At 33.9% G+C, this 26,843-nt stretch overlaps 1 protein-coding gene across 5 annotated transcripts in view; it reads right to left on the bottom strand.

Annotated features, from left to right (window-relative positions):
* Positions 1–26,843, bottom strand: part of ATRNL1 (attractin like 1) — a 757,637-nt gene that overhangs the window by 369,611 nt on the left and 361,183 nt on the right. For all 5 annotated transcript variants that reach the window (XM_042960329.1, XM_042960330.1, XM_042960331.1 and 2 more), the window contains exon 26: positions 22,553–22,631. In XM_042960329.1, the coding sequence (XP_042816263.1) occupies positions 22,553–22,631 (79 nt within the window). The remainder of the gene's footprint in view (positions 1–22,552; positions 22,632–26,843) is intronic.

The raw sequence follows: 26,843 nt of genomic DNA, 5'->3' as shown, positions 1-26,843 counted from the left end.
AAAGTTAAAAAAAAATGAATAACATCTTCATATTTAAAAAAGAAGGTAAAGAATCAATAACAAGCTGAGAAAAAAAAAGATTCCAACTCATACCAGAGAGAAAAGGCTAATCTCCCTAAGTATAAAGAGTTTCTAGAAATAAATAATAAAAAATGAACAAGCTAATAGAGAACATGAACGGTTTGTGGAAAAGGAAAACCCAATGGCTCTTAAACATAAGAAAATATTATTGACCTTATTGAAGGAGTACAAGTTAGAACGACTATGAAATACCATTTCTCACTTCTCTACTGGCAAAACTCCAAAGTTTGACAACATACTCTTCATGCAGTTGGTGGGAAATACAGTGGTAAAACCATACTTTCTGGTAAAAGCTATAAAAATTACAAATGTGATTATCATTAAGCCAGCAATCTCTTCTGGAATTTATACTGTAGGTTTTGTCTGCAAGGCATAAAAAATGACCTATGCACAAAGTTGCAAAGACAGGAACATATAGCAAGTATCCATTTATAGGAGCCAAATTAAACCAGGCTACCATCACACTATGAAATCTTATGTACCTGTAAAAAAAAAAAAAAAAAAGGATAAAGAAGGCCTGCAATTCAAAGACATTCAGGTTATGTTGTTAAATGACAAGAGTGATGTGTAGCTGAGAATGCATATCATATTTCTGTACTCTAAGATAGGAATGTATTCACGACTCACATTTCTGGCATTGTGATGCACTTCATAATCAAGGTCATGTTACATTTTAATTGCGAGAATTTTTTTCTTACTTGGGGATACATTAAAAATGTGTATATTACATTGCATGATGTCTCAGGTTTTAAAACAATATGAAAATACATTTTGTCCAAGAAATGAGACAAATAGGATGATATATTTGCATTTGTTGATATTTGCATAAAAAAATAGGACCCATAAGAAACAGAGCTCTATGGGAACAGGGGGTAAGTGAGTAGACAAAGTTATAATTAGATGTGAAACTTCTCAATTTATATATTTTCAATTTATTCTAATTTTTTTTTTCAAATGAGACTATATCAGAACCCATTGTTCCCCACTTCCCCAGGGGTTAACCACAATGTATTGAATATATTATACAAACCTTAACTTTAATTTTACTATTAGGACATAAGAATGAACTTTGTGCAGCTCCTAAGTTTGAGTCCATTGGTGTGTGCTAGAGGACAGGTTTCCACTTTTAAGTCTTTTAATTCCAGTATAGATAACATACAATGTTATATTAGTTTCAAGTGTTCAATATAGTGATTCACAAATTCTATACATTATCCAGTGCTCATCATAAGTGTACTCTTAATCCCCTTCATCTATTTCAGCCATTCCCCCACCCACCTCCCCTCTGGTAACCATCAGTTTGTTCTCTATAGTTAACAGTCTGTTTTTTGGTTTCTCTCTCCCTCTTTTTTCTTTGCTCATCTGTTTTGCTTCTTAAATTGCACATATGAGTGAAACCATACGGTATTTGTCTTTCTCTGACTTTTTTTGTTTAGCATTATACTCTCTAGCTCCATCCAAGTTAGTGCAAATGGCAAAATTTCATTCTGTTTTATGGTTGAATAATATTCCATTTGTATATATATCATATCTTCTTTATCCATTCATCTATCAGTGGACATTTAGGCTGCATCCACACTTTGGCTATCATAACTAATGCTGCAATAAACATAGTGGTGCATGTATCCCTTTGTATCCCTTTGAATTAGTGTTTTTATATTTTGGGGGTAAACACCCAGTAGTGCAATTCGTGGATCATAGAGTAGTTTTATTTTTAACTTTTTGAGGAACTTCCATACTTTATTCTACAGTGGTTGCACCAGATTGCATTTCTCCCAAGTGCAAGAGGGGTCCTTTTTCACCACAACCTTGCCAACACTTGTTATTTCTTGTGCTTTTGATTTTAGACATCTGACAGGTGTGAGGTGGTATCTCATTGTGGTTTTGATTTGCATTTCCCTGATGATGAGTGATGTTGAGCATATTTTCATGTGTCTGTTGGCCATCTGTATGTCTTCTTTGGAGAAATGTCTGTTCATATCTTCTGCTCATTTTTAAAATGGATTATTTGATTTTTGGCTGTTGAGTTTTAGAAGTTCTTCACAAATTTTGGAGATATGTGCTGCATATCTTTATCAGATATCTCATTTGCAAAATCCCCTCCCATGCACTAGGTTGCCTTTTAGTTTTGTTTTTTCCTTCACTGTGTAGAAGGTTTTTATTTTGATGTAGTCTCAATAGTTTTGTTTGTTTTTTCTTTTTACATTTATACATATCTAGAAAAACCATGCAATAGCCGATGTCAGAGAAATCACTGTGTTCTCTTCTAGAATTTTTATGGTTTCAGGTCTCACATTTAAGTCTTTAATCCATTTTGAATTCATTTTTGTATATAGTGTAAGAAAGTGGTCCAGTTTCATTCTTTTGCATGTTGCTGTCCAGTTTTCCCAACACCATTTGTTGAATAGACTTTTTCTCATTGATATTCTTTCCTGCTTTGTCATAAATTAATTGACCATATAATTGTTAATTTATTTCTGGGTTTTCTATTCTGTTCCATTGATCTATGTGTCTATTTTTGTGGCAGTTCCATACTGTTTTGATTCTGACAGCTCTGTAATATAACTTGAATTCTGGAATTGTGATACATTTAGCTTTTTTTGTTTTGTTTTGTTTTGTTTTGTTTGTTTTCTCTTTGAAGATTGCTTTGGCTATTCAGGGTCTTTAGTGGTTCCACACAAATTTTAGGACTGCTTGTTTTAGTTCTGTGAAAAATGCTGTTGGTATTTAGATTTGGATTGCATTAAACGTGTAGATTGCTTTGGGTGATACAGACGTTTTAGCAATATTTGTTCTTGCAATCCACAAGCATGGGAGGTCTTTTTGTTTCTTTGTGTCATCTCCAATTTCTTCCATCAATGTTTTATACTTTTCAGAGTACAGGCTTTCACCTCTTTGGTTAAGTTTACTCCCAGGTATTTTATTCTTTTGGTGCAATTATAAACGAGATTGTTTTCTTACTTTCTCTTTCTGCTGCTTCATTATTAGTACATAGGACTGCAACAGATTTCTGCACACTGATTTTGTATCTTGCAACTTTACTGAATTTATCAGTCTAGTCTTCCGGGTTTTCTATTATAGTATTGTGTCATCTGCAAATAGTGAAGTTTTACTTCTTCCTCACCAATTTGGATGCCTTTCTTTCTTTCTGTTGTCTGACTGCTGTGGTTAGGACTTCCAGTACTATGTTGAATAAAAGTAATGAGAGTGAACATCCTTGTCTTGTTCCTGACCTTAGTGGAAGAACTCTTGCATTTCCCCACTGAAGATGATAGCTGTGGGTTTTTCATATATGGCCTTCATTATGTTGAGGTATATTTCCTCTACACCTAGTCTGTTGAGGGTTTTTTATCATGTATGTATGTTGTACTTTGTCAAATGCCTTTTCTCCAACTATTGAAATGATCATGTGGTTTTATCCTTTCTATTAATGATGTGATGTTTCATGTGGATTGGTTTATAATACTGAACCACCCCCTGCATCTCAGGAATAAATCCCCCTAGATCACGGTGAATGATTTTTTTTTAATGTGCTGTTGGATTTGATTTGCTAGTATTTTGTTAAGGATTTTTGCATCTATGTTCATCAGAAATATGATGTTCTCTTTTTTTCTGGTGTCTTTATCTGGTTTTGGATCAGAATAATGCTGGCCACCTAGAATAAATTTGGAAGTTTTCCTTCCTTTTCTATTTTTTGGAAAAGTTTGAGAAGAATAGGTATTAACTCTTTTTTTTTTAATTTTTTAAATATTTATTTATTTTTGAGACAGAGAGCAGAGCATGAACGGGGGAGGGGCAGAGAGAGAGAGGGAGACACAGAATCTGAAGCAGGCTCCAGGCTCTGAGCCATCAGCCCAGAGCCCAACGCGGGGCTCGAAAATCACGGACCGCAAAATCGTGACCTGAGCTGAAGTCGGACGCTTAACCAAATGAGCCCAGGCGCCCCAACTCTTTTTTAAATGTTTGGTGGAAATTACCTGTGAAGCCATCTCGTACTGGACTTTTGTTTGGGAGTTTTTAAATTACTGATTCTATTTCATTGCTGGTAATCAGTGTGTGCAAATGTTCTGTTTCTTACTGATTCCATTTTGTGAGGTTATATGTTTCTAGGAATTTATCCTTTTCTTCTCGGTTGTCTAATTTGTTGGCATATGATATTTCATAATATTCTTTTACAAATGTTTGTATTACTATGGTAATTTTGATTTATTCATGGGTCCATTCATTGTTTAGTAGCCTGTTGTTTAACCTTCACGATTTTGTGCTCTTTCCAGATTTTTTCTTGTGGTCTAGTTTCATAGTATTGTGGTTAGAAAAGATGAGTGGTATGACTTCAATCTTTTTTTTTTTTTAATTTTTTTAATGTTTTTATTTTATTTATTTTTGAGACAGAGAGAGACAGATCATGAGCAGGGGAGGGGCAGAGAGAGAGGGAGACACAGAATCTGAAGCTGTCAGCACAGAGCCCGATGCAGGGCTCGAACTCCTGGACTGTGAGATCATGACCTGAGCCGAAGTCGGACACCTAACCGACTGAGCCACCCAGGCGCCCCTGACTTCAATCTTTTTTAATATGTTGAGACTTGTTTTGTAGCCTAACATGTGATCCATCAGAAGACTGTTCCATGTCCAGTTGAAAAGAATGTGTATTCTACTGTTTTAAGATGGAATGTTCTGAATATATCTGTTAAATCTATCTGGGCCAGTGTGTCATTCAAAGCCATTGTATCCTTGTTGATTTTCTGTCTGGATGATCTGTCCGTTGATGTAAGTGGGGTGTTAAAATTCCCTATTATTATTGTATTGCTGTCAATTAGTTCCTTTATGCTTGTTATTAATTGTTTTATATATTTGGGTGCTTTATGTTGGGTGCATAAATGTTTACAATTATTAGATCTTCTTGTTGGATTGTCCCCTTTATTGTTATATTGTGTCCTTCTTCGTCTCTTTTAACAATCTTTGTTTTAAAGTCTATTTTGTCCAACATAAGTATCGCTACCTCAGCTTTTTTTTGACATCCATTTGCATGTTAAATGTTTCTTGATCCCCTTGCTTTCAATCTGCAAGCATCTTTAGATCTGAAATGAGTCTCTTTCTTATAGGCAGCATATAGATGGGTCTTGTTTTTGTTTGTTTGTTTGTTTGTTTGTTTTTATTCAGTCTGTCACCTTATGTCTTTTGATTGTAGCATTCAGTCCATTTACATTCACAGTAATTACTGATAGATATGTATTTATTACCATTTTGTTTCTTATTTTGTGGTTGTTTTTTGTAGTTTTTTCTCTGACCTTTCTTCTCTTACTGTCTTTCATGGTTTGCCAGCTTTCTTTAGTGTTATAATTAGATTCCCTTCTCTTTATTCTTTGCGTATCTATTACTGGTTTTTGATTTGTGGTTACCATTTGGTTAGCATATAACATCTTCATATAGCAGTCTATATAAAGTTGATGTCCACTTAACCATTGAATCTATTCTTTACTCCTCTCCCCCACTCCATGTTTTAGGTATTTAGTGTTATATATATATATATACATACACATACATACATACACACACACACACACACACACACACACACACACACACACACTAACGTTTATTTATTTTTGAGAGCAGAGCATGAGTGGGGGAGGGGCAGAGAGAGAGGGAGACACAGAATCCAAAGCAGGCTCCAGGCTCCAAGCTGTCAGCACAGAGCCTGATGTGGGACTCAAACGCACGAATGATGAGATCATAACCTGGGCTGAAGTTGGATACTTAACCAACTGAGCCATCCAGGCACCCATGGTGTCATATTTTCTTATCTTCTTATTTTGTGAGTTCCTTGACTGATTTTTACAGATTTATTTATTTTTACTGATTTTGTGTTCCCTACTTTTCTGTGTTAAGAGTCTCACTAATGTCCTCCACAATTTTCTCAAGTCCAGTGAGTATCTTTATAAGATCATTACTTTAAACTCACTCTCAGGCATATTACTTATCTCCATTTTGCTTAGGTCTCTTGCTATGATATTGTTCTTTCATTTGAGACATATTCCTCTGTCTCCTCATTTTGCCTATCATGTGTCTGTTTCTGTGTGTTAGGAAAATCAGCTATGTCTCTTCCTGTTTAAAGTAATGGGTGGGGCACACATTTTTAACAAGGTGGCACTGGTCCTCTTCTACAAGGGATGTGCAGCGACTCCCAAGAGAGAGACCTGTGTAGTTGAGGTTGCTGCATAAGTGCATAGGCAGGGAATGTAGTTTTAACAAAGTGCGTTTGTTCTCAGCAAGAGGTCGGAGACACAGCAAGTTTTTGCTGGTCTTTTGGGGGACAGTATCTGCAGCACCCAGATGGATACAGACCTGAATGCAGGGGGTAGAGTGCTATATAAGCAAGTTAGGTAGTGAATGCACTGGTTTTAGCAAGTGGCCACGTGATCATGCTGGGGGGCAGGGGAGAGAAATGGTGCCAGCCAGCTGCCTTTGATCCTGACGAAGTCCTTCAGGGAACTCTAAGATTAGTAACTAATTCTCCCTCCAGTGCGCCCCAGGCACCTTTCAAACTGCTGCTTCTAAGCTATATTTTTGCGGGCTGTTTGTTGTGCTGCCTCTTTAAAGCGTGGAGACTCAGCTTCCTCTCACTACCTGTCTACTTCTTCCACTCTGGGCTCTCTCAGAGCTGAGCCTGCTGATTTTTAAAGTTCCTGACTTTAAGTCCCTTGGGTTGTTAGAACTCAGGAAATTCAGCCCCTGATTTTCAAAGCCAAATGCTATGGGGTTTTCTCTTTCACATGCAGGCTCCCCAGTCTGACAGTCTGTTTCTTAGCACTCTCCACGCCTGAGGCTCCCACCCTCCAGTGGACAGTACCATGGGGATTAGTTCTCCGCCCACTCTCTGGCCTCCATAACCTCTTTGATGCTGCTTCTTCTCTACCTATAGTTGTGCAGTTTGTTCTGCCAGTCTTAGAGTCATTTTACTGGGCTATCTGCACTAATGTGAGTATTATCTAGTTATACCCATGGGAGGAGGTAGGTTTAGGGTCCTCCTACTCTGCCATCTTCCCCAGAAGTCTATTTTGTTCTATTTTTGAACTATGTGACTGTATTACTTATCTAAAAATTAAATGTAATTAAAAACTTGCACAGTAAAATCAATTTAAAAATATTGTTCAGAAGAGTCTACATTTGCTTTTTTCCTACCACATCATATTCTTGCTAAGATAAAATCTGAGTTTGGGCCAAATATTCAACACTTGCTGAGGCCTTTATATTTAAGATCTGAATTCTGGCCAGGAAATTTAGGGTAATATCCAGTCCTTGTAGATATGATCAATGTCTTTATGGTCAATACTAACTGAAAATATTATTACCAAAGTGTTATTTCTAGAATTTAAAATCTTTAATACAATAAAAGCTAGAACATGACTTTAGTAACTGGATATCATATATTGAACAGATATGGTTTATTTTGCTCAATGCTCCTGTACTCGGATTGTTAAGTTCACATTCATTATTAAAATTTTTGGCATTGAAAAAAAAAAAGGTGAAGCTAATTAGAATTTGTTCTATTTCTTGTAAACTTCAATATCAAGAAGGACTTAGCATAACATTCTTTTTCCTCTAGCTGAAATAACACATATCACCAAGATTTAATAGCCTGCAAAAAATATGCCGGCCACTTACTATGTATGACAATAACCTCTGCCAGACGTGAGTCTATGTACCACACACATAAAAAGTTATTCCACTGTTATCATTAACTGCCAGCTTTGAGCATCAAAGTCACCTTCATTTGAAATCAAACATTTATCTTAAGAAAAATAAAAAGTAATTCTAGGCACAATAATGAGGCATATTAAGTAGAGTAACAGCTAGATAAAGGATGATAGTACTGAAGCTAGCCACCAAATATTTCACTCATCAGGTAGCAAGACTGCAAAGGTTCTATGAAGGTTAAACAAAAGGAATCACAGACATTGTGGTTGTTACTTGTTATGTATGCATTATTCTCCTTGCAAGAACTTTCTGGAGAATTTATTTGGTTTCACTGTCCTAATGAAACTTACTGTTATTAAAATACCTTCTAGTTATTCACTAATGAGCAGGTAATTTGCTAATTAGGGGATGTAAAAAATGAGTAAGTCTTAACAAAATAAGGAAAAACTATGTTCTTACACTGATCTAAAATTACACCTTAACATAGAATTTGAACCGGTATATGATTATACTTTTAAATTAAAAATAGGTGAAAACTATCAACAGTGACATCAAAGTGAAATGAATCTTAAAAATTTTTGATGTTTTAATAGGTTATTGGCATACAAGCCATCCCTGTCTGATTCATCTGATATACACTTTCAATTACTATCTATTTTTCTTTATAAAATAGATCCATCAAAATTACATGGAAAACAAATTTAATTAGACAAATCCTAATTATGAATTAATCTCTAAAACAAAATGAGATGTTTTCATCTGGAAAAATATTACCCCAATACATCTAAAAGATGTATTAAAACACAGTAATCTACTTTACCATAAATACTAAAGAAAAAACAAGGTAGCAGTCTTAAAAAAAAAGCATTAACTCTAATTTGTGAAATATTAAGATTATACAGCTATGACCCAAGATATTAATATTCTAAACAATCGTCATCCACCCACATAATTTTCTAGCCACCACAAGATTCTACACTCAATGTTAAAAACCTATGAACTTTTCAGTTAAAAAAAAAATCTTTTTAATATTTATTTATTTTTTATAGAGAGACAGAGCACAAGTGGGGGAGGGGCAGAGAGACAGAGGGAGACAGAATCTAAAGCAGGCTCCAGTCTCTGAGCTGTCAACACAGAGCCCAATGTGGGGCTAGAACTCAGGAGCTATGGGATCATGACCTGAGCTGTCCTCAGACGCTTAACAAACTAAGGCACCCAGGAATCCCAAATTTTTCAGCTGTAAATGGAAGACAACCCAATACTGGGTAGTTGCTAAGCAATATATGTTAAGCAAATAAGGTGTTCTGGGCAAATACATTTTGCACAACCTAGCTGACAGGCAAGTACACGATTTACCGTGTCTTCTCCAAAACTGGATTTCAGCTGCCAGTAATTGGAGTCAGGAACTAGTGTGAATTAATTGGTTAATAATGCATTGAGGCCCTCACTTCTGAGGAAGCCTCCAAGGGTCTATGTTAGAGTCCCTAAGCAGGATTCCTGCACAATCAGCCTTATCTACTTACCTTAGTGTATTTTATGACCTTATTTTTTTAATGTTATACCTTGACATGAACTAGGCTATTATGGCAAAAAAATAGCATTATTTCTAAATATAGCATATATATTTACAAATGCAGTGCTCTAAATACTTTGATATTTTTTGCTTGTTTCAACTGATTGATAAAATAATCTATAGTAATCCATAAAGGTTATAATTTAGCTTCCTTATAAATTCCATTCAGACTCCTCAAATAGTAGACTCAATGGTATCATTTAGAACACAACTACCCTAAAATAATGGTACATTTTAATTAGATTTTGCATTTCAAAGCATTTTCTATATAGAAAACAATTTTATGTAACTTGTATCAATACTCTAAGATAAAAGAATAGCCAAAGGTTATATGCAAATTATTAATTATCTAAAGGAAGCAAAACTGATTTACTGCTTAATTCATGTTAGTTCATCTGTTAGGCAAATAACAATTCTGGAAGTAAAAATAAATTGTCTATTTGAGATAAAGGTTTTATATTTGATGATATAATATACAACCAGCTTCTGAGAATGGTGTATATCTCTCATTTTGAGTAGGAAACTATGGGCCTTATGTAGAATTGTTTAAACAATCATGTATGGTTTTTGAAAGTCAAAGACACTATTCTAGTAATAAACCTCACTAGAGTTCACAATGTCAGAACTTCAGGATGTATTAAGAAGAAATACGTTAATATCTTTAGTGAGGCACTTTAAAAGAAATAGACAACGTATGATCTTGGTAACCCACATTTTACTGAAATTCATGTTCTTTTACAGTAACTTGGCATTTATTTTTATTTTTTTAATTCCAGTATAATTCATAGACAGTGTTATATTAGCTTCAGGTGTACAATACAGTGATTCAACAATTCAATACATTACTCAGTGCTCATTATCATAAGTGAATTCATAATCCCCTTCAACTATTTTATCCATCCCCTAACCCCCTTCCTTTTGATAACCACCAGTTTGTTCTCTATACTTAAGAATCTAGTTTATTTGTCTCTTTATTCATTTATTTACTTGTTTCTTAAATTCTATATGACTGAAACCTCTCTAAGATTATGATTTATCTTGCTGTGTCTTAAAAATTCTTACTAAAATACTCAGTAATTTTTCATCTAAGACTATTGTAAGTTTCAACAAGAGCCATGAGTTTTTGAGAGGCACTCCACTGCAGTGCAGTTTTAAGAATTATTTCGTGGGGCGCTTGAATGGCACAGTTGGTTAAGCGTCCAACTTCAGTCCAGGTCATGATCTCACGGTTCATAGGTTCGAGCCCCGCGTCAGGCTCTGTGCTGACAGCTCAGAGCCTGGAGCTTGCTTCAGATTCTGTGTCTCCTTCTCTCTCTGCCCCTCCCCTGCATGCACTCTGTCTCTTGGTCTCCCAAAAATAAGTAAACATTTAAAAAACATTTTTAAAGATATCTCAGAATTACATAGCTAAAGTTGTATCCTGGAATTCTTACAAAAATCTCTTTGAAAGAATATTCTAAATGTATGACTGCACTGTGGAAGTAAATAGAACAGAAAAAAGATCCAAAAAAGTCAAAATGTGATGTATCATATAAAAGTGAATTTATACATATGAAATGTTTAATTAAGAATTATAAGAATGTATTAGACTTTAAAAGTTATGCCAAAATCTGCCAAACAGGGTGTATATGATATGCTACCACTAGAGGAAGTGATGTGGAAAAAAATGTATGTTCACATTTACTGGTGTATGTTATCAAATAACTTCAAGAGAATACACACACACACACACACACACAACTTGTTAACATTGATTCTAAGGAGGAGAAAAATGAGTGACTACGTAACAGGGATACACATTTTAAATTATGAAACACAGATATGTCATATGTTAAAAATAGATATTAAGACATAATGCAAACAAGTAAAAGGAACAAAATTGATGCTTAATTTGATAGCAGTCTGCCATGTTTACTTCCAATAGGGTGGAGAATGACTTCTAAAAATCTCTTCCACCACTAGAATAAAATGTTATGATATCAAATTACCTGGGAAATGGCAAACGTGTGTCTACAAAAGGAGGAAAAAAATCAAGCCTGTCCCTAGCTACTCAAGGAACAGGAACAAATTGGCCACACAAAAATGAGTTTATAGGGGCCATGAGAACAGTAATACTATTATAACAGTAAAACTGTTATAATATAACAGAATTCAGACTCAGAATAATATACTGAAATGACCAACATTTGCAATATTAGATATTCATAAATGAATCTAATACCATGTTCATTCAATATACTCTAATGGTAGTTCACCTTAAATATCACATTTAAAGTACATGAATCATTTCACTGAATAATAAACCACAATAAACTACAAGTTTACTGATACCAAAAAAACTTAAGAAAATGAATACAAGGTACCATGTGGCAAGAATGCCAGGTAATTTCTAGATAATGATAGTATGTATCAAGTGCCAATTTAAGGCTATGTTCTAGTACAGCTGTGACTCAAGAAGTCACTATATTCTGCTCACACTTGAGTAGTATTCTAGAGTAGAATTGAGTAGTATTCTCCTTCCATTTATTTATTCAATTACTTGTTTATATTGGTATGGAGTCGCTGACATTTATTTTATCCTTTGGGTTATAGTACAATACTACTTGGTTTATTTTATTGCTCAAATTGTTCCAGTTTTGGTCACCGGGAGCTGTCTCTAGTGGCTCCTGTGTCCCTTTGACATATGCCCGTCATTGTGGCACGCGCGCGTGTGTGTGTGTGTGTGTGTGTGTGTGTGCACAAACGTGTATGTGTTTGAGGACTGTGTTACCTTTTAGCATTACAAAACTCAGCTTATGTAGTTCCTGCTCCAGTTCTCCAATCAGCCAGTTCTCCAAATAGCCCTGGTTCCTTTTATTTGAAAGTTGTATTAGAAAGCAAGATTGATGTAAATGATGAACCACTAAATCCTACTCCTCTAACTATATGTTAACCAAATAGAATTTAAATAAAAACTTGAAAAAACAAACAAAATGAGAAAGCTCAATTGGGCACTAGATATGCATGTTGCAGAGAGGTTGTTGACATACCTAGTGGGAAATTTAAAATTTTCTATGCAATATTTTTGTTTTTTATAGGTCCATTCAAACTTTCTATTTCTTCTTGAATCAGTGGTGACAGTTTACGCCTTCTGGGGATTTTCCATTTCATCTAAATTCTTCAGTTTGTTGGGATACAGATGTTCGTAATGTACCCTTAGAATTCCTTTTATTTCTGAAAGGTCAGTAATAATATCTCTTCTTTTACCCTTGATGTTAGTAATTTGAATCTTCTTTTATTCTTGATCAGTCTATCTATTTTGCCAATTTATTGATCTTGTCAAAGAACCAACTTTTGTTTTCACTGATTTTCTCCGTTGTTTTCCTGGTCTCTCTTTCACTAATTTGTCCTCTAACCTTACTATTTCCTTCCTTTTCTCCTTCCTGTACATTTAATTTGTTCTTCTTTTCCCAGTTTCTTAAGGTGGAAGGTTAGGATAAAGAGTGTATCAGGCTAAATGAAATAAGTCAGTCAGAGAAAGACAAATATCATATGATTTCACGTACATGTGGAGTTTAAGAAACAAAACAAACGAGCCTGGGGGAAAAAGAGAAAGGCAAACCAAGAAACAGATTCTTAACTATAGAGTTAGCCATATTGTACACCTGAAACTAATGTTACACTGTATGTTAGCTAACTGGAATTTCAATAAAACCTTAAAACTTAAGGTTAACTTAAAACTTATTGACTTAAGATAATTTTTTTCTTTCAAATAATGTCATGTACAGCTATATATTTACTACTGAACACTCTTTACATCATATACATTTTGGTGTACTGTGTTTTCATTTTCATTCATCTCTAAGTATTTTTAAATTTCAGCCAGTTTTTCTTCAAATATTTTTTTGTTCCTTACTTCTTGCCTTGTGGTCCTCTTATTATGCATATTTTGCTGCACTTACTGGTATTCTGTATTTCTCTGAGGCGCTATTTATTTTCCTTCATTCTTTTTTTTTCCTCTGGCCTTATTTCATAATCTCTATTGCTCTATTTTCAAGCTTGTGAATTCTTTCTTCTGCCAGTTCAAATCTATTATTGAGCCTCTTGAGTAAGTTTTTTATTGTGGTTTTGTACTTCTCAATTTCTGATTTTCCATTAGCTTCTCCTTTTTTTATAATTTCTTTCTCTTTACTGATATTATCTGTTTTTATGAGGTATTTCTATCCTATCTTCCTGTCCTTCTTTAATCATGGTTTCCTTTAGTTCTTTGGGCATATTTACAACAGCTGCTCTGAGGTCTCGGTCTGTTACTTCTGACAGCTGGGTCCTCTCGCAAGTTCTGCTGCGTGCTATTTGTCCTGTATATGCACCACAGTCCCCTTTCTTTGAATGTTCCATAATTTTGTGTTGAAAAACACATTTTAGGTCATAAACTGTGACAATTCTGTGTAGTGATTCTCTTCCCTCCCCCACATAAGTTTTGTTCTAATATGCCTATTTGTTTAGTGACTTGGTGGGGCTATTTTAGTGAAGTCTATTTTCTCTGCAGTGTAGCCTATGATGTTCTTCAGAGGGTGCAGCTTTGGGGATATACACTGTCATGTGGGATGACTGTTTTTTATCAGGGCTCTCTTTGCGAGATCTTTCTGTGAAGCCACGTGCCTGCTTTGGTTATCACACCCAGCTGTTAGCCTCAACTGATTACTCTATTGTTTTTGATAATGCTCTGAGGTTTAAATTGCTCCCTAAACTGATTCAATTAATTTTGTGTCCATTGTAGGGGTAATATTTGAAACTAGCGTTTTACATTTTTTACAACCCCAGGAGAGATCTTCTTAACTTTCGCTGTCACTGGACTTTTCTGGTAAACTTCTAGCAGATTTATGGTGGGGCTCTCAGACTCATCTGCATTGCTTCCCAACACTGTGTCCGTTTTATTCAAGGAAGCCATTAGAGTTGAAGTTCTCCATAGTTTATTTCAAACTTCTTCGGCTGAATAAAATTAAACTCTGTTCTCTTTTGCGCAGTGTTTCCTCAGCTTCCTGGGGCTCACATTCACTTAGTTTTTCTCCAACTTCACAGTATTCTTTGCTGATTTTGTCTTCTGATTTCTCGAGTATCTTAGCTCATGCTGCTACCACAAAATACCATAAACTGAATGACTCAACTAGGATACATTTATTTCTTACAGTTATAGAGGCTAGGAAGCCCAAGATCGAGGTGATGGCAGATGTGGTTGTTGGAGGGCCATATTCCTGGCTTTCTGACAACTACCGTCTTGCTGTGTGCTCATATGAGTATCCTTTGTGTATTGTCATAGAGAAAGAACCCTTTCTCTGTTCCTTTTCATAATGGGCACTATTTCTATCTGAGAGTATCAACATCACATAAGTCCAAGTGCCTCCAAAAGGTCTCTCTTCCAAATACCATAACATTGGGGTTTAGGGCCTCAACATATGAATTTGGGAGAGGACATATTCAATCTGTAACATTAAGTTTGAATACCTGAGGGCTTAATCCTCCTCTTTTGGTGTTACCACCAGTCCCATGTCTTTAAGTACCATTGGTGTACTGAAACTCCCAAATTTATCTCTCCTGCTCACACCTTTTCCTCATGCCAGAGCCAACTCCTGATTCCTTGACTTATCTAATTGGATGAACAATAAATGTCTCAAACGTAACATGTAAAAACTGCCTTCCTTTCCCCAAACCAATTTTACTTTCAATCAACTTCATTTCAATTGATGGCAATTTTACATTTACAGTTGTTCAGGGAAAACCTTCTAGTCATGCTTGGTTTATATTCTTCTGAAGTCATGACTGGTTTAATTCTTCCTCACACCTCCCCATCTAACCAATCATGTTATCTTCAAAACATACCCAAAATCTGATCACTTCTTGCTCCGTTGCCACCTCTTGATTTGAGCAATCATCATCTCTCATCAGGTAGGCTAGTAACCTCTTTACTAGTTTCCCTATGTCCACAGTTGTTTATCTTAGTCTAGTCTCAACACAACAGCAGAATTCTCAGTTTCAAGTCATATCTTTTAAACGCAAATCACTTAACTTCTCTGTTGAAAACCCTTCAAAGGTTTTCCATCTCTCTAAGAGTAAACGCCAAAGTAGAGTTCCAATGCCAATAGTGCATATCAGAATCTATTGTAGACTTTAAAAATAGACTCATAAAGCTGAGCTTTATAGAATTCTGATTTATAGGTCTGGAGGGGGTGAAACAGTGGAGTGGCTCTCAAGGATATATAAATGTAATTTCTTAAGATCAACAGGTGTTTCTAAAGGCCCTACTGAATTGAGAACAACTGTGTTAGAGTGTAGGTACATGGAGGAGAAGAATCCAAGATATACAGGAGTTGCTGTTACTAATATTAATGCATAATGTAACGTTAATCATTATTTATATTACATATCAATAACAGCTAACATTTGTTGAGTTCTGGTAAGGAAAAAGGCAGTACGCTGAGCACTTAGCATGCATTAACTCAGTTAGTACTAAAAACCTTACAAAGCAGGCCCTACCGCATTTTGATTCTAAGACACATTTGTTTTCCCATCTAAGCATCTCTGAAACATGTGTCTTACAGCCACTGAAATCATATAATCACTACTGGCCAGATGGCAGTTATGATATATATGTCATTGCCTGCACAGACACAAACTTGATTATTCAGTCAATGATACTATATGAAACAAAACATTTTTACCTGAATCAAAAAGTGATTTATATAACAAAATTGAACCATGACTGTAAACAAGTTTTAGTAATACCTCACCAATTTATTTTGTTTCTACTTTCCTTTCAATGTATATATGTGAATGATACGTAATAAAATCTCTAAGTAATTCTGTAAGAGCCCTTTCAATAAGTACAAAATAAATGCAGTGAGAGAGTACTGTGTGGTAGTTTAATTGTCACTGTTTTTTCCTTCTAACTGGTACATTAAATAAGGTTGATTGATTGTGTCATATTAGATAAGAATAGATGAAATACAGCATATTCCTCCTACAATAAACGGATTCATAGGCTATATTATAAGTGGTCAATTATAACTATCAACGGTAAATCGAACCTGTTCAAACTCAGGCTATCTTTAAAGTTCTTTGCATGGCTCTGAGAGCTTGAGTTTGGAATCTGACGGACTTGATTAAAAATCAGAGCTCTTTCATTTACTAGTTATAAGCTTTGATAATAGTACACAACTCCCCTCAAATTCCTTATACAGCTAAAGGGGAAATAATATATATCTTGTAACGGGAGGATTAAATACTATTTTTGTTAAATGCCCAATTCCAAAATGTTAGATTGTGCCCTCTACTTTCCTGAAATTTATATATTTGTTTGCGTACAATTATGAAATAACATAATCATTCTTTTTACCAAATACCAATCCCACAACCTGGAGACAATCTTGGCAATTCTCTCAAAATCTCTATGAACTCAATGCATGTGTGTGTGTTTGTGTGTGTGTGATTTGAAATCGGAACATTATAAAACTTTATTAGCATTTCCTAGTGAATAGCATATTCTTAAAATCTGTAGCTTTTCAAGAACTGTGACGGTTCTTGTTTGTTTACTGCTATATTCCTCTAAAAATGTGTTTGGAACAAGAGTTGTTGATTCAATAAATATTTGTTGAATGAAGGAATGAGGTTTGATTTTAAACACATACCTACCTACCTCCTTCTTAGTTTTCAGTTACATAATATCCCATTATTAGAAAATAGAATTATTTCAAGAAGCTTTTTGAATGACATGAAATTGTTGATATACAAAAAACCCTCTATAAATATTTTTGTATGAATATAATTTGAAAAAGTAGGCAGGCTTATATTTTTAGAATATATTTCTATAAATCTATTTAACAAATAGAGCTAACAAATAGATCTTGACTTAACAAGTCAAGAGTTTTTCCTTTAATTTTGAAAGGTAATACCCAAATTAAAAATTATGTATTTTTGTTTGCCCAGTAAAACCACCACTTGTTTTGAAAACAAATCAACATTTAACTTTGGAGAATTATTTCTTTCTCTCTCTCTCTCTCTCTCTCTCAGTCCATGTGAATTTTGTGACATTAAACCCACCCCTCAAAAAAAAAAACCCCACCCTTCAGCTCCAGGGTGAGTGTTTGTTTGTACTGGAAACAGGGTTGCCAGATTGAGCAAATAAAAACATAGAATGTTCAGTTAAATTTGAATTTTAGAAGAACAATGAATTTTTTTAGTATAAAATCACATACCTATACATATACATTGGAGACATATATAAACAGATACAAGTGTGTATATTAGATATATAAGATTTTATGATGAATTAGATTAAAATTTATTGACAGAAATTCAAAATTCTTGGCCATTTCTTAATCTGCATAAATAACTGAGTCTAAATTAGAGATAATAACATATAACAAATAAAAATGATAATTTTAGGCAATTTTTGTATTGCATTAATAAATGTATTGTACAATGCTAAAAATGTTTACCTTATTTTTTTAGAAATTAATTCTATGTACAGTTCTGCAACAGTTTATACTTAGTTCCATACTAATCCCACTTCCAGAAAACTGTTTAATATACCATATCTCCCCCGATGGATGGCACCACAACAAAGTGAAGTGTTCCTTTGAAATTGTGAGATTGTGTACACATATGTGTGAGTATCTTACTGAAAATTTGAAAACTATGAATTCCCTAAAAAAAATAGGGTCTATGACCTTTTGTTTATATCAGCAGTATTTATCAATCTGTCTGGAATATTGCAAGAGATTAATACATCTTTGCTGAACTGAACAAAATGAAAGCACTGTATCTACAATAAGACTTTCGGCAACAGGTATACAGGGCATGAATCAGTTAACTGTCAAGTCATAGGCTCCCATACATATCTGACTTCTCAACTCAAGTTATTTTTATGTAGACTTAGGCTAATTTTTAAACTACGACAATATAAATAGGCATGATGAACATCTGTAATTTCTAGTCTTGTAGGATCAAGTAGAAAAAAATCAAAGCACAGGAATCATTATATTTTGAAATTCAAAAAGAGAAAATGAGAAAAAATAAGTTAATGCCAAGGCCATTAAATGAAAAGAAAGACATTTATTTGAGCGCATGATTTATGTTTAAAAAAAAAACCTTGCTTTTTTGATAAAAGAATATGTTTTATGGAATCTTTATCTAGATATTAAAATGTCTAACATTATATAAAATACAGATTCTTAAAGTACTAACAAATCCTGTAAGAAGTAACATATATAACCTAGTCAATTAATTTTAATTTCTCCACCCAAAATAACATTTTCTCATTACTCTCCATGTAAACTCAGTTAAGTATAACTTAATGATATTATTATTTCTTCTATTTTTGTGCCCCAAAACAATTAGATATTGAAGGAAAGACAATGCATTTACCTCTAGAAAAGTAGTTTGTTACTCAGAGGTACTAGAATCCTACTTCTGGGTTTTAGTTTATTTTTAACTCAAATTTCAGGTTTATAATGCTAAATTCAAATCTAGGTTTTATGCAGTATGATGAAATGTGAAAGAAAGTAGTACATCATGAACACAAGGTCAGTCACTCAGTGGACAATGTCTTATCCTAGGCAATGTTTTTTATTGATTTTTAAGCATTAGAAGAGCATATTTGACTATGAAAGATAAGCAAATAATGTGGTAAAGCTCCATATCAATATATCTTTAAAACTTTTAAAGAGCTATAAGTTTAAGAGAATTAAAGAAGGAAAGTTTTTTTAAAAAAGAAGGAAAAGTTGCTGATACAGGAAATATCACTCAAATACACAGACCTACCTGTAATGTGAAGTTGATTAGAATTAACTTTACATTTGCCTATGGGATCTATTATTCTATGGATTTTACAGTTAGACTTTAACTGAGGCAAACTACAATTACGCTACTCACAATACATTGGAAAAAATGTTTCCAACTGAAAAAAATTATTGCAAATGTTAAGATATGCAAGATATTTTCACTCATGTTAATCAAATATAAGATTAAATATCTCCTCTTTTTTTAAACATTTTTTTAACATTTATTTATTTTTGAGACGGAGAGAGACAGAGCATGAACGGGGGAGCATCAGAGGGAGAGGGAGACACAGAATCTGAAACAGACTCCAGGCTCTGAGCTGTCAGCACAGAGCCCGACGCGGGGCTTGAACTCACAGACTAGGAGATCATGACCTGAGCTGAAATCAGAAGCTTAATTGACTGAGCCACCCAGGCACCCCAAGATTAAATATCTTCAATGCAAGGAGTAATTATAATGTTTTGACAGGTTTCTGCCTTATGATACCTATTAAATACTCAAATTTCACTTTAAAAATGAAGATTATTAATCATAGCAATATTTCAAGAGACTCCATTTAACATATACTTGTTCCTAATAAATACTTATATAATGTAATGAATATTTATCTAAAACTGAATGTACCATTGAAACTAAATGTTTCAATACCTCTGTAATAAGCATAAGCTATAAAAAACCGAACTCATCCTTCTACTGTATTATAACATTTACACGGATCAATATCCACTTATTGTTTCTATTCATTAACATGGCACCCCACCCACATAAAAATGTTCATATCCTTAATAAGGTTATCATAGAAATGAATGTGAAGTTGTTAAATGAAAAGATAAATTAAAATGAAGTCCTTTGTAGTTGTGTTTTTGTGTTTTTTAGAGTCCCTGAATTGTCAGGAGTGTTATTCAAAAAGTATTACATTAATAATAAGTTTCTGTTATTGAAATTATACCACAAAAACAGTATAGATGTGTTTATGAGAAGCCAAAGCTTCAAATTGTTTTTTTTAAAAAGCAACATGTCAGGTTGAATTAAACTATATTAAAATAATCCAACGATATTTTGTTTTATTTTTATTTTTAATTTTTTTAATGTTCATTTATTTTGGGGAGAGAGCATGACCAGGGGAGGGGCATAGTGAGAGGGAGACAGAGAATCCAAAGAAGGCTCTTAACTGTCAGTGCAAAGCCCAACAAGGGGCTTGAACCCAAGAACCATGAGATCATGACCTGAGCCGAAGTTGGATGCTCAACTGACTGAGCCACCCAGGTGCCCCAAGATATTTTCATTTTAAACCAGTACTAATATTTTGAAAGGCAAGTAGTGTATAATTCCTCTAATAATATCACAGAAATATTCAGAAGAGAGACTCCTTCAAATAATTTTCATTTACTGTTACAAATAAATTGCCATTGCACTAATTAATCATAGTCCTCTGAGGCTTACAACAGTTGATGTCTTAATGTTTCAGAGAAAGTGACATATCCACATACAGGAAACATACTGGGGTCTTTCCCTTTTGAGACTATTAGAATTAACCTAATAGTTAAAACTGAATAGAGATAGGATCAAATAAAAATACATTTTTAACTTCATCCAAATAAAGTCTATAAATGGGGTTAGAATATTAGTTACAACTAGTGCAGTTAAAAGTCTTTGGGCCTCTAAGACCAAAATGACAACCTTCTAATAATATAAAATTATTATCTAATAACAGATCTGTTAGTCATCAAAATGGTATCTTTGTGCATCAACATGTAAATGGTTTCTAAGACATTTAGAATTCTCTATTTAAAGGATCTAATAAGAATTAAATTTGAGAAAACACCTCAATACTTTTAACATATGATATTGTAAACATCACATGACATCTCAACAAGATGAATCTTGTATCTTGGTAGAGGCAGCAATTAAATTATTATTATAAGACTCACTACCCAGATGAGTTCTAGAAAAAGGGCTATTATATTGAGGGAATATCAAGAGGACAGGATAATATTAAGAAGGACAGATGAGAACTGGCCCAGTGATCTCTAATCTTCCTATTTCTCCCTTGTTCTTTCCATGTGTAATATATATTCTGAAAGATATTGACTGAGGGTTGATGGGGGGGTGGGAAGGAGGGGAGGGTGGGTGATGGGTATTGAGGAGGACACCTGTTGGGATGAGCACTGGGTGTTGTATGGAAACCAATTTGACAATAAATTTCACATTAAAAAAATTAAAAATAAAGAAAAATAAAATTAAAAAAAAGATCCTTTTCAACTGGATTACTTTTATCGTAGGGTCATGCCAAGTATGTTCTCATTGATGTTGCCTTGACCATTTACAGAAAATCAGAGAGACAGAAATGAACAGATGTATAATTTATTTCTGGGAAGAGGGTTATCAAGTTTGCAAACATATTATAGTTAGGTTCTGAATTTTAATGGATGTTTGAAAACTAAGGAATAATTAAGAAGAATTCATGGCATTGACTAATTATATAACTTAGAATATTCTGGATTAGCTTCAAATCTTCACATATATTATTTTGTATGTGGGGAAAAGATGGTAAGCAATTATACCACTGTATTATATTATTGCACAAAATTATACATATAAAAATATACTGACAAATGCAACAAGTACAGCACTAATAAAACTAACAACAGCATACCCATATTAATACTAATAGACTATAACACTAATAAAAAGAGAAACTTGCTTTTTCATTATATAAGTGTAAAACAATAAACCTATTTCACATTTATGCTCCTCAGATTACTATATTTCTTTGTTTCTTTCAACTAATATACACAAAGATAAAAAAACTGTCTAATATATTTGTATCATTAGTTGTTCTGCAAGAGCATTACTGTTTTTATTGACTTTAGGATTACAGGGAACACATATGATTAATTCTGACACAGAAAGTATCAAATTGAGGTACACTTCAAACATACTAGAATTATGAGATAATCATGAAATAGTAAAGATTTGATTCCTTAAAAAAAAATCTAGGAGATAAAAACCAAAAATATTTATCACTGAGAATTTTCTTTTAAATTGCACCAGAGATCCTTCTAAAAGTAAACAGTTTTTATAACTACTTAAAGAAACTGCAAGTTGCTTAATAAATAGTATTAATATATATATATATTCAATATGAATTCTAACACTATTTACAATAACTGTTTGTAACTAACCAATCTTTCTACAGAGACTGACTTAAAATGAGAGTGGTAAAGTTTGCTGTAAAGCTTAAAAATTCTAGATTGATTTGTTCAATCTTAATAAGTAAAGTTGATTTGAAACTCTGTATTTAAGAGGCATATACTAATTAAGTCACAGTGATTCACATTTACTCAAATCTTTAAACCAAAGATAAGGTAACATTACTGGTACCTCTCTCCGTCGAGAAGCCCAACATGTTTGTTTGATCTTCCATACCACTGCAGCCACCAGCAATAGGGATAAAAAACAACTGGAAAATAAAATACAAATAATTTTTGCTTAAAACATTAGAAACATGTAATGAAATACAAAAGAATACACAGAGAATTTAAAAGTAAATAGAACTAACCACTCCACGTTGGTAAATAAAGCAAAAGTGGATAAATTAGCAATGTTTAAAATGCTCTCAAGTAAAATCAAAGCATACAGTAATTATTTATATTCCTTGTTATACAGTGTAGTCAATCTTTAAGATTTTTTCTGACAGAAGGAGTATAAATTTATAACTGTTAGTCTTATGAAGCAACAGAAATCAATTTAAAATTGCTATTGAGTCATAAAAGCTTGCAACTTTATAAATTTACATTTCAAACAGGTTCATTCACTTTATCTGTATTAGCAACTATTTTAGATATGAGCATATTCCAGTGGTTTTCAATTGAAGACAATTTTGCTCCCTGTTTACCCCTAGGGCAATCTGGCAATGTCCGGAGACATGTGATAATCACAACATTGATAGGGGTACAACTTGGCATCAGATAAGTAGAGATTTGAATTTGAATACTGCTAAACACCCTGCAATGCACGGAACTGTCCCCAACAGCAAGGAGTTATCCAGTCCAAGTTGTCAGTAGTGCTGAAGTTGAGAAACTCTGGCCCATGCTAAAGTTTACACTAAGAAATAATTCAGTCACAGTGTTTATAGGTACGGCTTATACATATTAGGTACAATATAGCCATAAGCTATGAAAATGTGGGATACTTTGTTAACAGTGGTTTGAGACTGGCAAATCTCAAAATAACAGAATTATGTGAGTCTGATTAATCGGTTCCAACCATGTAGCACTGTTTTCTCTCCCTTTGCTCTGCGATCGAACGTTATGCTGTGAAAACACCCAGAGATGAGTAGACCCGGACCACTACAAATTCACTGGTTACAGGTCACTACAAAAAACCTTATCTTCATCCTTAATTGATAATCCTTGTATTCTTCAACTGATTCACTCATAAGCTGTGTAAATCTTAACATTTTCTACTTTTGTTAATTCCATAATATATTTTTTTTCTCCCTGTTTCACTTGAAGAGAAGATCTTAGAATATTCTTCAAGGATGATAACAAAGGCAATTCTAGCACCTATCCTTTGAGTGCTGAACACATTCCTGATACTGTGCTAAATACATCACATTGATGCTTGGATTTAGTTTTATAAGAACACTTCTGGATGGAATATATGATTCCTATTTTTAAAAAGAAAACCCCAATGCTCAGAAAGTTCAAAATAAATTACTTATAGTCCCAAAGGAAATAAGTGGTAGAGTCAAAATTCAAATCCACCTATGTACGCCTCAGACTCTCTCCTCCCCATCTGTTAAGCAACTCTGATCTTGCACACAATCTCATAAGAGTTGTATTTCCATTTCCATTCTCTAATCTGTTATCCAGTATCAAATAAAGTGGATAAAAAAAGAAAAAGAGAAAAAAGCCTGTGATCCTAATCTTTTTAACCACTGAAGTGCCTTTTGGTCTTAGTAATTATCTTGTCCCTAATATTTATACCCTCTGTTTCATCTTAATTTTAATTTCCACAAGTGCGCAAGTCCCATATCTCCTGAAAAAAAAAAAAAAAAACAAACCAACTACCCTATTTTATTGACCCTATCATTTCCTCTAGTTTATTATGTGATCAAGGTAGGCACCTCTATGTCAATTTCCTCATAACCTAGTCTTATTTAACTCCTTGTAATCTGGCATCTGCCTTATATACTAATAAAGTTGTTACTATTAATAATGATTAATATTTATAAAATAGTCAACATTCTAAAGAATACTTTCCTCAAGGTGGCTTTCTAAAAATGAAATAAATAAACTGGTCTCTTCTCTATTAACTGACTTTCACTTCTCAATTGACAACACTAGCCACCCATTCTTTAAAACTTGTTCTTAATACTTTATTTTCTGTTTTAAAGTTTTTATTTAAATTCCAGGTCCTTAACATACAGTGTAATATTAGTTTCAGGTGTACAATTTATTGATTCAATACTTACATACAACAGCCGGTGCTCATCACAAGTGCCCTCCTTCATACCTATCACCTATTTAACCCACCCACCCCCACCCCCCTCCCCTCTGGTAACGCTCAGTTTGTTCTCCATAGTAAAGTCTGTTTCTTGGTTTGCCTGTCTCTTTTTTCCCCTATGATTATTTGTTTTGTTTCTTAAATTCCACATGAGAGAAATCATATGGTATTTGTCTTTCTCTGAGTTATTTCCTTAGCATAATACTCTCTCGCTCCATATATATACTTACTCAACATCTTATTTATCCATTCATCTACTCGATGGAAATTTGGGCTCTTTCCATAATTTGGCTATTGTAAATAATGCTGCTACAAATATTGGGGTGCTTACATGTCTTCAAATTAGTATTTTTGTATTCTTTGGGCAAATACCTAGTAATGCAATTGCTGGATCACGGGGCAGTTCTATTTTCAACTTCCAGTTTGCATTCCCATCAACAGCGTAAGAGGATTCCCCTTTCTCCACATCCTCACCAACATCTATTATTTCTTATGTTGTTAATTTTAACTATCCTGACTGGTACGAGGGGGCATTTTGTTGTGGTTTTGATTTGTATTTCCCTGATGATGATCATGTTAAGCATCTTTTCATGTGTCTGTTGGCCATGTGTATATCTTCTTTAGAAAATGTCTATTCATGTCTTCCCATTTTTAATTAGATGTGTTTTTTGGATATTGAATTCTATCAGATCTTTATATATTTTAGATACTCTTTTCCAGATATGTCATTTGCAAATATCTTTTCCCATTCCATAGGTTGCCTTTTAGTTTTATTGATTGTTTCCTTCACTGCACAGAAGCTTCTTATTTTGATAAAGTCCCAACAGTTTATTTTTGCCTTTGTTTCCCTTTCCTAAGGAGACATATCTAATAAGAAATTGCTATAGCCAATGTCAAAGAGGCTACTGCTGTGTCATCCTCTAGAACTTTTATGGTTTCCTGTCTCACATTTAGATCTTTCATCCATTTCAAATTTATATTTGTGCTTGTGTGTGAAAGTGGTTCAGTTTCATTTTTCTGCCTGTTGCTGTCCACTTTTCCCAACACTATTTGTTGAAGAGACTCTTTTTTTTTTTCCCTCAGATATTCTTTCCTCCTTTGTCAAAGATGAATTGACCATAAAGTTGCAAGTTGATTTTTGGATTTTCTATTCTGTTCCATTGATCTACGTGTCTGTTTTTGTCGCAATACCGTACTATCTTAATCAAACTAGAGCGTTGTAATATAACTTGAATTCCAGAATTGTGATGCCTACAGCTTTGCTTTTCCTTTTCAAGGTTGCTTTGGCTATTCGGGGTCTTTTGTGCTTCCATACAAATTTCAGGATTGTTGTTCTAACTTTGCGAAAAATGCTGTTGGTATTTTGATAGGGATTGCATTAAATATATAGATTGCTTTGGGTAATATAGCCATTTTACCAATATTTGTTCTTCTAATCCATGAGCATGGAATGTTTTCAATTTCTTTGTGTCATCTTAAATTTCTTTCATCAGTGTTTTATAGTTTTCAGAGTATAGGTTTATTACCTCTTTAATTAGGTTTATTCCTAGATATCCTATGGTTTTTGATGCAATTGTAAATAGGATTGATTCCTTGATTTCTCTTTCTGCTGCTTTATTACTGGTATATAGAAATACAACAGATTTCTGCATGTTGATTTTGTATCCTGCAATTTCACTGAATTTATCAGTTCTAGCAATTTTTTGGTGGGGACCTTCAGTTTTTCTACATACAGTATCATGTCATCTGCAAATAGTGAAAGTTTTAATTCTTCCTTGTTGATTAGGATGCTTTTTATTTCTTTTTGTTGTCTGACTGCTGTGGCTAGGACTTACAGTACTATGTTGGATAAAAATGGCGAGAGTCGATATCTTTGTCTTGTTCCTGACCTTCATGGAAGAACTCTCAATATTTCCTTGTTGAGGATGATATTAGCTGTGGGCTTTTTATATGTGGCCTTTATTATGTTGAGGTGTGTTCCCTTTAGCCCTACTTTGTTGAAGGATTTCATCAAGAATGGATGCTGTATTTTGTGAAATGCTTTGTCTGCATATTGAAAGGATCATACAGGGTTCTTATCCTTTCTTTTATCAATGCGTTGTATCACACTGATTGATTTGCAAATATCGAACCACCCTTGCGGCCCAGGAATAAATCCTGCTTG

Source organism: Panthera tigris, chromosome D2 (assembly GCF_018350195.1).
Source record: "Panthera tigris isolate Pti1 chromosome D2, P.tigris_Pti1_mat1.1, whole genome shotgun sequence".
NCBI lineage: Eukaryota > Metazoa > Chordata > Mammalia > Carnivora > Felidae > Panthera > Panthera tigris.
This window is presented reverse-complemented; position numbering and strand designations above follow the sequence as displayed.